Source organism: Oncorhynchus masou, chromosome 8, assembly GCF_036934945.1.
Source record: "Oncorhynchus masou masou isolate Uvic2021 chromosome 8, UVic_Omas_1.1, whole genome shotgun sequence".
Taxonomy (NCBI): domain Eukaryota; kingdom Metazoa; phylum Chordata; class Actinopteri; order Salmoniformes; family Salmonidae; genus Oncorhynchus; species Oncorhynchus masou.
The window spans coordinates 3,932,051-3,945,460 of NC_088219.1; the positions used below are offsets into that span (position 1 = coordinate 3,932,051).

Consider the following 13,410-nt stretch of genomic DNA (forward strand, 5'->3'; position numbering starts at 1 on the left):
AGCCTGGTACCCATCTAGGGTCCATAGCCTGGTACCCATCTAGGGTCCATAGCCTGGTACTTCACACATCTAGAGTCCATAGCCTGGTATCCATCTAGGGGCCATAGCCTGGTACCCATGTAGAGTCCATACACGAGACAGAAATCCATCTAGGGGCCATAGCCTGGTACCCATCTAGGGTCCATAGCCTGGTACCCATCTAGGGTCCATAGCCTGGTACCCATCTAGGGTCCATAGCCTGGTACTTCACACATCTAGAGTCCATAGCCTGGTATCCATCTAGGGGCCATAGCCTGGTACCCATCTAGAGTCCATACACGAGACAGAAATCCATCTAGGGGCCATAGACTGGTACCCATCTAGGGTCCATAGCCTGGTACCCATCTAGGGTCCATAGCCTGGTACTTCACACATCTAGAGTCCATAGCCTGGTATCCATCTAGGGGCCATAGCCTGGTACCCATCTAGAGTCCATACACGAGACAGAAATCCATCTAGGGGCCATAGCCTGGTACCCATCTAGGGGCCATAGCCTGGTACCCATCTAGGGGCCATAGCCTGGTACCCATCTAGGGGCCATAGCCTGGTACCCATCTAGGGGCCATAGCCTGGTACCCATCTAGGGTCCATAGCCTGGTACTTCACCCATCTAGAGTCCATAGCCTGGTACCCATCTAGAGTCCATAGCCTGGTACCCATCTAGAGTCCATAGCCTGGTATCCATCTAGAGTCCATACACGAGACAGAAATCCATCTACTTCTTAATTGACTGTAGAAAAGTAGTCATTAATTCAGTCGTCTACATCGCTGTGTAATCGAGCACATAAGCCTATGATCTGTGGATCTGTGAAATGCACTGTAAATAACATGTTGACTTGAAGCTGTGTGTGTGTGTGTGTGTGTGTGTGTGTGTGTGTGTGTGTTGAAGGGTCTCAGTATAAATATGTATGCATAGATCAATAGGCATTAAAAAGGTCAATGCCAGGCGATGAGGGATCGCTCAGTAAATACACTGTAATTCATTATGAAGGCTTATGTTCTCACACACACACACACACACACACACACAAGTTTCAGTCTTCTATCCTCGTGAGGACCTAGAATTTATTCTATTCTCTCTTAGCCATACACCTAACTCAAACACTGACACCTTACCCTAACCCCTAAGCTTAGAATAGCCTTTTATTCTAAAAGGGGACATGGGAGAATTCACCTTGTTTTATTACCTATATCCTTTTGTGGACATCTGGGGATTTTAGGTCCCCACAAGGATAGAAGAACCAACACACACACACACACACGTCATCTTTATGATACCACGATGACACACCCACGATTGACTGTGACAACGGAAACATCTCCATCAGACAGACTAATTAAATACCACAGAGGGGAGGGGAGATCCAAGATGGCTGCCTATGAGCCACTTGGCACCAGCAGTCGCACAATAATTAGTCTCTTCCTGGAAACTGGTAACCAGGGTTAGTTTCCTGTAAGAGCCAAAATGGCCAACACCATTAAATTTTTTTTTTTAAACCTACAAGAGGAGTATGATTCTTTAAATATATATATATATATATATATATATATATATATATATCTTGAGAAAAAACTTCTGCAAAAGTTTAGCAACCACAGCACTTTTTGAAAGTGCTGACAAAGTAGGTGATGTGATATGTATACGAATTCATAATGTACCATGTATCGAAAGCTCTTTACCATTTGAAAACTGTCAGAAAAGTACGGTCGGTTGTCCCTATACATATATTCAATGGCCTTCGGGAAGTCTTGTCACTGCCAGAAGTAATAATATACATTTTCTTTTCAGCGTTCGCAGAGTAGACATTCGAACATTGTGCAAAATCCACGGGATTATTGAGAGAGACAGTTTGAGCTCTCCTGAGGTAAAATGGTGCCCAAAGTTTTCTCCTAAATAACTGAGTAACTTGGGAGGCCAACTGTCAGCAGCCGTCAAACATGGCTGAAAGGAAGGAGAGAAAACAGTCATTCCTCATCGCTGGCAAAGAACTGCTCTTACAGCAGACGGACTCATCTGACACATCATTAACCATAGAGGACATCCGTGTGTGTGTCAAAGAGAGAGAGAGATGTATTCAGAAAGTGTGTGTGTGTGTGTGTGAGAGAGAGAGAAAGAAAGAGTGTGTGTGTGTGTGTGTGTGTGTGTGTGTGTGTGTGTGTGAGAGAGAGAAAGAAAGAGTGTGTGTGTGTGTGTGTGTGTGTGTGTGTGTGTGTGTGTGTGTGTGTGTGTGTGTGTGTGTGTGTGTGTGTGTGTGTGTGGCGAGAGCCAGTAGAAGTGAACACATTTTCTCATTGTGATTATTCCTCAACATGTATCTTCTAATACTAATTTGATTATGGAGACTAACTAGAAAATTAACTAGAAAAACAGCTGTCCTCTGGCCCGCGAGAACAGCTGTCCTCTGGCCCGCGAGAACAGCTGTCCTGAACAGCTGTCCTCTGGTTGACAGGGTCACTAGAACAGCTGTCCTCTGGTTGACAGGGTCACTAGAACAGCTGTCCTCTGGTTGACAGGGTCACTAGAACAGCTGTCCTCTCGTCACTAGAACAGCTGTCCTCTCGTCACTAAAACAGCTGTCCTCTCGTCACTAAAACAGCTGTCCTCTCGTCACTAAAACAGCTGTCCTCTCGTCACTAAAACAGCTGTCCTCTCGTCACTAAAACAGCTGTCCTCTAGTCACTAAAACAGCTGTCCTCTAGTCACTAAAACAGCTGTCCTCTAGTCACTAAAACAGCTGTCCTCTAGTCACTAAAACAGTTGTCCTCTAGTCACTAAAGAGTAGTCAAAATATGTGCTTTGTGTCAAGGGGGGGGCGACAGCTGGAGAAGACGGATACAGAGACACACAGAGCCAGAGTTGTCTGTTTTACTGGGTTAATGAAGCATCATTTCAACACCACGAGAACAGTCAGATTACAACCAGACAGACAGAGGAATAGACATCATTCACGCTGTACCACATCAACAAGGCTGGAATAAAGAGCAGAGCAGATCCACTACCCCCCAGCGTGCCAGTCTGCGCTGTCACGCCGCCAAGTCTGTTGGCGTTGTCATGCCGACTCCTTGTAAATCTCTCATGTTTTGGCTTGACAATGAGCAATGGAGTTTGCAAGAGCACAAACAGATCCGGGGCGAGGCTATAGTTATCTCTCTCTCTCTCTGTTATTATACTGCGTTAAAATACAATCAAGTAATAGTATCTTTGTCATCATCACAAGAGAGATTTAAGTTTCTGATATATAAATCCTCTTTATTTTATCTCATATTAATCCACTTTGTGTTTCATCAGGCTGTATTACATTACATCACTGCGCTCTGTCAATCACACCAAATGACGAAGTGAATTGATTGCATCCTTCAGACTGAACATCCTGGTCGAGATCGCGCACCGACTTAGAAGCGCGGGCGTTGCACTGCATCATCAACCAATGGTTGCGTGCCACGTCATTGACCGTGCAGTCGGGCATCAGATTGCTATAACATGTGATGTGGTTAAACACATATCCTGACGTTGTGAGATTTGGCATGCGTCAGTAGTCTAGTCGGGGCAGGAAACACAACCCGTCTGTCCTCCGGTCCTCCGTCTGTCCCGTCACCGTCAGAGCTGATCCAATTCCTGGCTCCTTGGAACTCATTGGCTACTGGACATAAAACATTATTACATCTAAAAAAAAGATGTCTTTACGACTCAACTCTTAGCTCGAGTTAGAACCGCTGTCAAAAGAGCTTCTATTAGCGGTGGTTGCCAACTGTTGGGTCTAAACCCAAAGGTTTTGAATGGTGTCACGGGTTTCTGAGTGAAAATATTTATTTATTTTTTAAACATGTTTTTTTTTGGGGGGGGGGTTGTTGTTGTTGTTGAGATACTCGTCTGAATTGAAACAACTAATACCAGGTAGAAGGTATGTAAAAGATTATCGTTACATTTAAATAGTTTTAATACTCTGAAAATTAAAAATTTCTTCAATCTCAGTATTTTCAATTTAAAGCTATTAGCATATACAACCAAACTGTCTCTGTGCATCCATAGCAATGGAACAGTGACTGTGTATCCATGGTAACATAGTTTCAATATAAAGCTATTAGCTGTGTGATTTAGCAGGTTGTATTCTTCGTCAAGATCGTGAGCAATATGGAATTAATGACAAAAGGGGAAATCTAAATATAATTGCTACATTTACTGTCAAAATAGTATTTAAAATAGTTTTCCAAATTGCATTTTGGCGACAACAACAAGAAAATCACAATGTGAATATTGGATCGCGACAGAAAACCTGGATCAATTTGGGTCCCGGGATAAAACTATTGGGAAGCACTGATCTATAAGAAGGTTGTGGTGAGAGATACGTACAAATATACAACCAAACTGTCTCTGTGCAGCCATAGCAACGGAACAGTGACTCTGTGTATCCATGGTAACATAGTTTCAATTAGGTCTCTCTACACAGAGGGCAGGTGGACTTGTTGCTAGGAGAACATCTCTACACAGAGGGCAGGTGGACTTGTTGCTAGGAGAACATCTCTACACAGAAGGTAGGTGGACTTGTTGCTAGGAGAAGGTCTCTCTACACAGAGGGCAGGTGGACTTGTTGCTAGGAGAACATCTCTACACAGAGGGCACGTGGACTTGTTGCTAGGAGAAGGTCTCTCTACACAGAGGGCAGGTGGACTTGTTGCTAGGAGAAGGTCTCTCTACACAGAGGGCAGGTGGACTTGTTGCTAGAAGAAGGTCTCTCTACACAGAGGGCAGGTGGACTTGTTGCTAGAGGTAAACCACTTGTACTGGAGAAGAGAAGAGAGAGAAAGAGAGACAGCATGAGTAACGTGATAACGATCAGGGCTGTGGCGATCACAAAATGCTGTCAGCCGGTGATTGTCAAGCTAATAACAGGTCAGTCTCACGGTAATTGACCGTTAATTAACATAAACACATTTAGAATCTCCTGGGCTTCCACATATAGACAACAAGCCATGTTAAAAAGACTAATAAATCCATGTAATTTAGCCCACGCCTTTACAATAAATCCATTCTTTATTTTAGACGGGGTCTATAGAAACATGATATACAGAAAATGTAGTCTATTTCAGAAGAACAGAATAGGATGCTCTGAGTTGTCCTTATGTTCGGGTCCCGATCTGCCTATGCCAAATGGCTGTTCATTTAACAAACAAGATTTACTTACAATCCCGCAGCATTATTTTATATTATTTTATACTATGAAAAATACAATGAACAAAGCTGAATAAAATAAAATGATAATGCCTCGAATCTTCTTTGTGGCCGTAATGCACCCTAAAAAAAATCAAAGGCCTTTTTGCGGCCTGGAGTGCTGCGTTGTTCCCTTCTCCCCAAGAGTCCTGCGTTGTGCCCTTCTCCCCAAGGGTCCTGCATTGTGCCCTTCTCCCCAAGAGTCCTGCGTTGTGCCCTTCTCCCCAAGGGTCCTGCATTGTGCCCTTCTTCCCAAGGGTCCTGCGTTGTGCCCTTCTCCCCAAGAGTCCTGCGTTGTGCCCTTCTCCCCAAGGGTCCTGCGTTGTTCCCTTCTCCCCAAGAGTCCTGCGTTGTGCCCTTCTCCCCAAGGGTCCTGCATTGTGCCCTTCTCCCCAAGAGTCCTGCATTGTGCCCTTCTCCCCAAGGGTCCTGCGTTGTGCCCTTCTCCCCAAGGGTCCTGCGTTGTGCCCTTCTCCCCAAGGGTCCTGCGTTGTGCCCTTCTCCCCAAGAGTCCTGCGTTGTTCCCTTCTCCCCAAGGGTCCTGCGCTGTTCCCTTCTCCCCAAGAGTCCTGCGCTGTTCCCTTCTCCCCAAGAGGCCTGCGCTGTTCCCTTCTCCCCAAGAGCCCTGCGTTGTTCCCTTCTCTCCAAGAGCCCTGCGTTGTTCCCTTCTCCCCAAGAGTCCTGCGTTGTGCCCTTCTCCCCAAGAGTCCTGCGCTGTTCCCTTCTCCCCAAGGGTCCTGCGTTGTTCCCTTCTCCCCAAGGGTCCTGCGTTGTTCCCTTCTCCCCAAGGGTCCTGCGTTGTTCCCTTCTCCCCAAGAGTCCTGCATTGTGCCCTTCTCCCCAAGGGTCCTGCATTGTGCCCTTCTCCCCAAGGGTCCTGCGTTGTGCCCTTCTCCCCAAGGGTCCTGCGTTGTGCCCTTCTCCCCAAGGGTCCTGCGTTGTTCCCTTCTCCCCAAGGGTCCTGCGTTGTGCCCTTCTCCCCAAGAGTCCTTCCCTTCTTATCCAAATCAGAGGTACTTATTGAAGATATTGGAAAAACTGGCCACTTTTTGTCAGCCAACGAGATGAGTAGGCCTAACGGACAACAAAAGCACTAGCCTATGTCAATAGTACAAATAGTACCTATCCCCTCCAATAGTACAAAAGTTGACCTATTCTGTACGAGAAATAAATATTCCAAACATCGTCTGGGACAGTTGTGGGATGTGATCGATCCCAAACTAATTCAACCACTAGCATTAAAAACAAAACTGTTTTAGCCAATGAGGCTGATACAACAGATCAGAACATTTAGCTTAAAATGTTGATAAACTGCTAGGATATTTCCCCACGTTATAAGCGTAGCAATGCGAACATGATAGTAGGATATAAGCGCGAATGTTCGATTAGTGTAAAACACCATTATCAAAAGTGACCGCAAATAAGATATTACATGAGATGCTTTATTATAAAGGTGCATTTGAATGGTGAGAATTATCTTATCTTCCCCAAATGTTGAAACTCACACGTTGCTTATATTAGTTAGGCTCTACACCCCTTGTAAAGCGGATTAATGTGCTCCATTTTAAGATTATTTGGCCACGTTGGTTGTGATACAAACCTAATTAAAACATATAGGCCTATACTGCACGACCAAGCAAAAAGGCAGAAACTGCTGCTCATTTGCTACATTAAATACATGCTTAATCACGTGGACAAGTGTCCTGCATCGTATTGTGTTTAGGAGACAATGGGGGTCATGTTAGTCAGTAACTGGATAAAGTTACTGTGAAACCAAAGGTAAATTAAAAGCCATTTTTCTCAGTTCCACGCGATGAGCAGTTACTACCTTTTTGCTTGATAGGACAGAATGAGGCTACATGAGGCGACTATGATGCGAACAAGTTACCAAGAAAAAAAAAAAAGAAAGGCTTTGTTTCTTATTCTGGGCAACATTCAAGTGCTAATATTTCATTCACAAGTGCTAATATTTCATTCACAAGTGCTAATATTTCATTCACAAGTGCTAATATTTCATTCACAAGTGCTAATATTTCATTCACAAGTGCTAATATTTCATTCACAAGTGCTAATATTTCATTCACAAGTGCTAATATTTCATTCACAAGTGCTAATATTTCATTCACAAGTGCTAATATTTCATTCACAAGTGCTAATATTTCATTCACAAGTGCTAATATTTCATTCACAAGTGCTAATATTTCATTCACAAGTGCTAATATTTCATTCACAAGTGCTAATATTTCATTCACAAGTGCTAATATTTCATTCACAAGTGCTAATATTTCATTCACAAGTGCTAATATTTCATTCACAAGTGCTAATATTTCATTCACAAGTGCTAATATTTCATTCACAAGTGCTAATATTTCATTCACAAGAGCTAATATTTCATTCACAAGAGCTAATATTTCATTCACAAGTGCTAATATTTCATTCACAAGTGCTAATATTTCATTCACAAGTGCTAATATTTCATTCACAAGTGCTAATATTTCATTCACAAGTGCTAATATTTCATTCACAAGTGCTAATATTTCATTCACAAGTGCTAGGCTAACATTGTCACCCATCAGACTATTCTTGATTTAATCTCGTCTTTACATATACTAAATAATATACACGTGTGACATTTGTTTTGATTTAGAATGGACCATTATTGCGCACCTGTGTCAGTGGGGAAAATACGTGAAATACGAAAATCTCTGCACTTAAATAGCTGCTTTTTTTGTGGTTTATTTTCATGCCAGCCAGGTAGGCTATAACTCCTGTTGTAAAGAGAAGCCATGTGCTTACTACTAGGACAGTTGAGAAATAAATATAAGAGGCCTAGCCCATAGAAAACTGATGGGATCCTCCTCTTTTTAGTAGAGGTGTGTGTGTGTGTGTGTGTGTGTGTGTGTGTGTGTGTGTGTGTGTGTGTGTGTGTGTGTGTGTGTGTGTGTGTGTGTGTGTGTGTGTGTGTGTGTGTGTGTGTCCTCACTCTGAGGAACACGAGCTCATGGGGTCTCATGAATTGTTTGATTTTTTTTTTTAAATACATTTTGTATTGATGTCTAATTACAGTGACTAAATGTGTCATGTGGAATTTGACTGCCTTCATGACCGCCGGGGTGGCGTGTGTGCGTGCGTGCGTGCGTGCGTGCGTGCGTGCGTGTGTGAATATCAGTCTCTCACCAGACAAGCAGAGTGGAATTTTTTCTTGCAGGTGCGGCAGGCCTTCTTGGGCAGAGAGTAGTTGGATCCATGGATCACAGAGAAACAGATCATACAATCCTCTACTCCCTCGAACCTCTTATCCACGTTGGTCTTCCACAGAGCCAGGCCCTCCATTATACTGCCGTTCTATCATAAACAAAAACAGAGACGGGGAACATGATACTTACATAGCGCAGCACTTAACAGCACAAGTGTGAGGTGACCCCTCAATGGAAAGGGGAGACTCTACGACCCCTACAAGTGTGAGGTGACCCCTCAATGGAAAGGGGAGACTCTACGACCCCTACAAGTGTGAGGTGACCCCTCAATGGAAAGGGGAGACTCTACGACCCCTACAAGCGTGAGGTGACCCCTCAATGGAAAGGGGAGACTCTACGACCCCTACAAGTGTGAGGTGACCCCTCAATGGAAAGGGGAGACTCTACGACCCCTACAAGCGTGAGGTGACCCCTCAATGGAAAGGGGAGACTCTACGAAAGGGGAGACTCTCTTCTACGGAAGATAGTTTTGTGTCTACAACAAAAACGGGTTACAAATTTGTAAAAATAAATATATATATATATACACACTACATGACCAAAAGTATGTTGACAACTTTTGACCAGGTACTGTGTGTGTGTGTGTGTGTGTGTGTGTGTGTGTGTGTGTGTGTGTGTGTGTGTGTGTGTGTGTGTGTGTGTGTGTGTGTGTGTGTGTGTGTGTGTATATATATATATATCTCACACACACTGAACAAAAATATCAAAACAACATGTAAAGTGTCTCATGTTTCATGAGCTGGGATAAAAACATCCCAGAAATGTTCCTTACGCACAAAAGGCTTATCTCTCAAAGAATGTTGTTTACATCCCCTGTTAGTGAACATTTCTCCTTTGCCAAGAGAGTCATAATAGACACATCCACCTGACAGGAAGCTGGTGCTGGGGACAATTAAAGGCTACTCTAAAATGTGCAGTGTGTTACCTGGTGTGTGTGTGTGTTACCTGGTGTGTGTGTGTGTGTGTGTGTTACCTGGTGTGTGTGTGTGTTACCTGGTGTGTGTGTGTGTGCTACCTGGTGTGTGTGTGTGTGTGTGTATGTGTGTTACCTGGTGTGTGTGTTACCTGGTGTGTGTGTGTGTGTGTGTGTGTGTGTTTACCTGGTGTGTGTGTGTTACCTGGTGTGTGTGTGTGTTACCTGGTGTGTGTGTGTGTGTGTTTTACCTGGTGTGTGTGTGTGTGTGTTACCTGGTGTGTGTGTGTGTTACCTGGTGTGTGTGTGTGTGTTACCTGGTGTGTGTTACCTGGTGTGTGTGTGTTACCTGGTGTGTGTGTGTGTTACCTGGTGTGTGTGTGTGTGTGTGTTACCTGGTGTGTGTGTGTGTGTGTGTTACCTGGTGTGTGTGTGTGTGTGTGTTACCTGGTGTGTGTGTGTGTGTGTTACCTGGTGTGTGTGTGTGTGTGTTACCTGGTGTGTGTGTGTGTGTTACCTGGTGTGTGTGTGTGTGTGTTACCTGGTGTGTGTGTGTGTGTGTGTGTTACCTGGTGTGTGTGTGTGTGTGTGTGTGTTACCTGGTGTGTTTGTGTGTTACCTGGTGTGTGAGTGTGTTTTACCTGGAGTGTGTGTGTGTGTATTACCTGGTGTGTGTGTGTGTTACCTGGTGTGTGTGTGTGTGTGTTACCTGGTGTGTGTGTGTGTTACCTGGTGTGTGTGTGTGTGTGTTACCTGGTGTGTGTGTGTGTGTGTGTGTGTTACCTGGTGTGTGTGTGTGTTACCTGGTGTGTGTGTGTGTGCTACCTGGTGTGTGTGTGTGTGTGTATGTGTGTTACCTGGTGTGTGTGTGTGTTACCTGGTGTGTGTGTGTGTGTGTTACCTGGTGTGTGTGTGTTACCTGGTGTGTGTGTGTGTTACCTGGTGTGTGTGTGTGTGTGTGTGTTACCTGGTGTGTGTGTGTGTGTGTGTGTGTGTTTTACCTGGTGTGTGTGTGTGTGTGTGTTACCTGGTGTGTGTGTGTGTGTGTGTGTTACCTGGTGTGTGTGTGTGTTACCTGGTGTGTGTGTGTGTTACCTGGTGTGTGTGTGTGTGTGTGTTACCTGGTGTGTGTGTGTGTGTGTGTTACCTGGTGTGTGTGTGTGTTTTACCTGATGTGTGTGTGTGTTACCTGGTGTGTGTGTGTGTTACCTGGTGTGTGTTACCTGGTGTGTGTGTGTTACCTGGTGTGTGTGTGTGTTACCTGGTGTGTGTGTGTGTGTGTGTTACCTGGTGTGTGTGTGTGTGTGTGTTACCTGGTGTGTGTGTGTGTGTGTTACCTGGTGTGTGTGTGTGTGTTACCTGGTGTGTGTGTGTGTGTGTGTTACCTGGTGTGTGTGTGTGTGTGTTACCTGGTGTGTGTGTGTGTGTGTTACCTGGTGTGTGTGTGTGTTACCTGGTGTGTGTGTGTGTGTGTTACCTGGTGTGTGTGTGTGTGTTACCTGGTGTGTGTGTGTTACCTGGTGTGTGTGTGTGTGTGTGTTACCTGGTGTGTGTGTGTTACCTGGTGTGTGTGTGTGTGTGTGTGTGTTACCTGGTGTGTTTGTGTGTTACCTGGTGTGTGAGTGTGTTTTACCTGGAGTGTGTGTGTGTGTATTACCTGGTGTGTGTGTGTGTTACCTGGTGTGTGTGTGTGTGTGTACCTGGTGTGTGTGTGTGTTACCTGGTGTGTGTGTGTGTGTTACCTGGTGTGTGTGTGTGTGTGTGTTACCTGGTGTGTGTGTGTGTTACCTGGTGTGTGTGTGTGTGCTACCTGGTGTGTGTGTGTGTGTGTGTATGTGTGTTACCTGGTGTGTGTGTGTGTTACCTGGTGTGTGTGTGTGTGTGTGTGTTACCTGGTGTGTGTGTGTTACCTGGTGTGTGTGTGTGTTAACTGGTGTGTGTGTGTGTGTGTGTGTTACCTGGTGTGTGTGTGTGTTTTACCTGGTGTGTGTGTGTGTGTGTGTTTTACCTGGTGTGTGTGTGTGTTTTACCTGGTGTGTGTGTGTGTGTGTGTGTTTACCTGGTGTGTGTGTGTGTGTTACCTGGTGTGTGTGTGTGTTTTACCTGATGTGTGTGTGTGTGTGTGTTACCTGGTGTGTGTGTGTGTTACCTGGTGTGTGTTACCTGGTGTGTGTGTTACCTGGTGTGTGTGTGTGTTACCTGGTGTGTGTGTGTGTGTGTGTGTGTTACCTGGTGTGTGTGTGTGTTACCTGGTGTGTGTGTGTGTGTGTTACCTGGTGTGTGTGTGTGTTACCTGGTGTGTGTGTGTGTTACCTGGTGTGTGTGTGTGTTACCTGGCGTGTGTGTGTGTGTTACCTGGTGTGTGTGTGTGTGTGTGTTAGTGTGTGTGTTACCTGGTGTGTGTGTGTGTGTGTTACCTGGTGTGTGTGTGTGTGTGTTACCTGGTGTGTGTGTGTGTGTGTGTGTGTTACCTGGTGTGTTTGTGTGTTACCTGGTGTGTGTGTGTGTGTTACCTGGTGTGTGTGTGTGTGTTACCTGGTGTGTGTGTGTGTTACCTGGTGTGTGTGTGTGTGTTACCTGGTGTGTGTGTGTGTGTTACCTGGTGTGTGTGTGTGTGTGTTACCTGGTGTGTGTGTGTGTGTGTTTTACCTGGTGTGTGTGTGTGTGTGTTACCTGGTGTGTGTGTGTGTGTTACCTGGTGTGTGTGTGTGTTTTACCTGATGTGTGTGTGTGTGTGTGTGTTACCTGGTGTGTGTGTGTGTTACCTGGTGTGTGTTACCTGGTGTGTGTGTGTGTTACCTGGTGTGTGTGTGTGTTACCTGGTGTGTGTGTGTGTGTGTTACCTGGTGTGTGTGTGTGTTACCTGGTGTGTGTGTGTGTGTGTGTTACCTGGTGTGTGTGTGTGTTACCTGGTGTGTTTGTGTGTTACCTGGTGTGTGTGTGTGTGTGTTACCTGGTGTGTGTGTGTGTGTTACCTGGTGTGTGTGTGTTACCTGGTGTGTGTGTGTGTGTGTTACCTGGTGTGTGTGTGTGTGTGTGTTACCTGGTGTGTGTGTGTGTGTGTGTGTTACCTGGTGTGTTTGTGTGTTACCTGGTGTGTGAGTGTGTTTTACCTGGAGTGTGTGTGTGTGTATTACCTGGTGTGTGTGTGTGTGTGTGTGTGTGTGTGTGTTACCTGGTGTGTGTGTGTGTTACCTGGTGTGTGTGTGTGTGTTACCTGGTGTGTGTGTGTGTGTGTTACCTGGTGTGTGTGTGTGTGTTACCTGGTGTGTGTGTGTGTTACCTGGTGTGTGTGTGTTACGTGTGTGTGTGTGTTACCTGGTGTGTGTGTGTGTTACGTGTGTGTGTGTGTTACCTGGTGTGTGTGTGTTACCTGGTGTGTGTGTGTGTGTGTTACCTGGTGTGTGTTACCTGGTGTGTGTGTGTGTGTTACCTGGTGTGTGTGTGTGTTACCTGGTGTGTGTTACCTGGTGTGTGTGTGTTACCTGGTGTGTGTTACCTGGTGTGTGTTACCTGGTGTGTGTGTGTGTGTGTTACCTGGTGTGTGTTACCTGGTGTTTGTGTGTTACCTGGTGTGTGTTACCTGGTGTATGTGTGTGTGTGTGTGTGTTACCTGGTGTGTGAGGTATGTACTGAGCTGTAACATCCAGTTCCTCCATTGTTGTACAGCGACCCCCACCCTCCTGCCGCTCTCGACTGTGATCGAGCCCAGAGGATAGTTCTGTGGTAGCTGGATCACCAGCTCTATGAAGATATCATCCACTGAGTAGGTGGCGATCACCTCCCGCGCTGCCGAACGAGCCTTCACCTGGGACACGGGGAGAGAGAGAGAAGTTAACTCCTCTCCGTTGATGATATCACAACAACAACAAAAAGATTTAAAAACTCTCAGACTGTGTGAGTTCGACTGTTCTCTCTGCTACCATACGGCAAGTGGTACCAAAAGGAGCCAATAGGACCCTGAACATTTTCTACCCACAAGCCATGAGACT

General features: G+C 45.4%; 1 protein-coding gene across 1 annotated transcript in view; it reads right to left on the reverse strand.

Annotated features, from left to right (window-relative positions):
• Window positions 1-2,891: 2,891 nt before the first annotated feature.
• ltn1 (listerin E3 ubiquitin protein ligase 1) overlaps window positions 2,892-13,410 on the reverse strand; it is a 92,523-nt gene continuing 82,004 nt past the window's right edge. The window contains exons 32-34 of the mRNA XM_064971319.1: window positions 13,032-13,226; window positions 8,426-8,593; window positions 2,892-4,821 (exon numbers count right to left, since the gene is read on the reverse strand). Coding sequence (XP_064827391.1) covers window positions 4,759-4,821; window positions 8,426-8,593; window positions 13,032-13,226 — 426 coding nt within the window. The 3' untranslated portion in view covers window positions 2,892-4,758. The remainder of the gene's footprint in view (window positions 4,822-8,425; window positions 8,594-13,031; window positions 13,227-13,410) is intronic.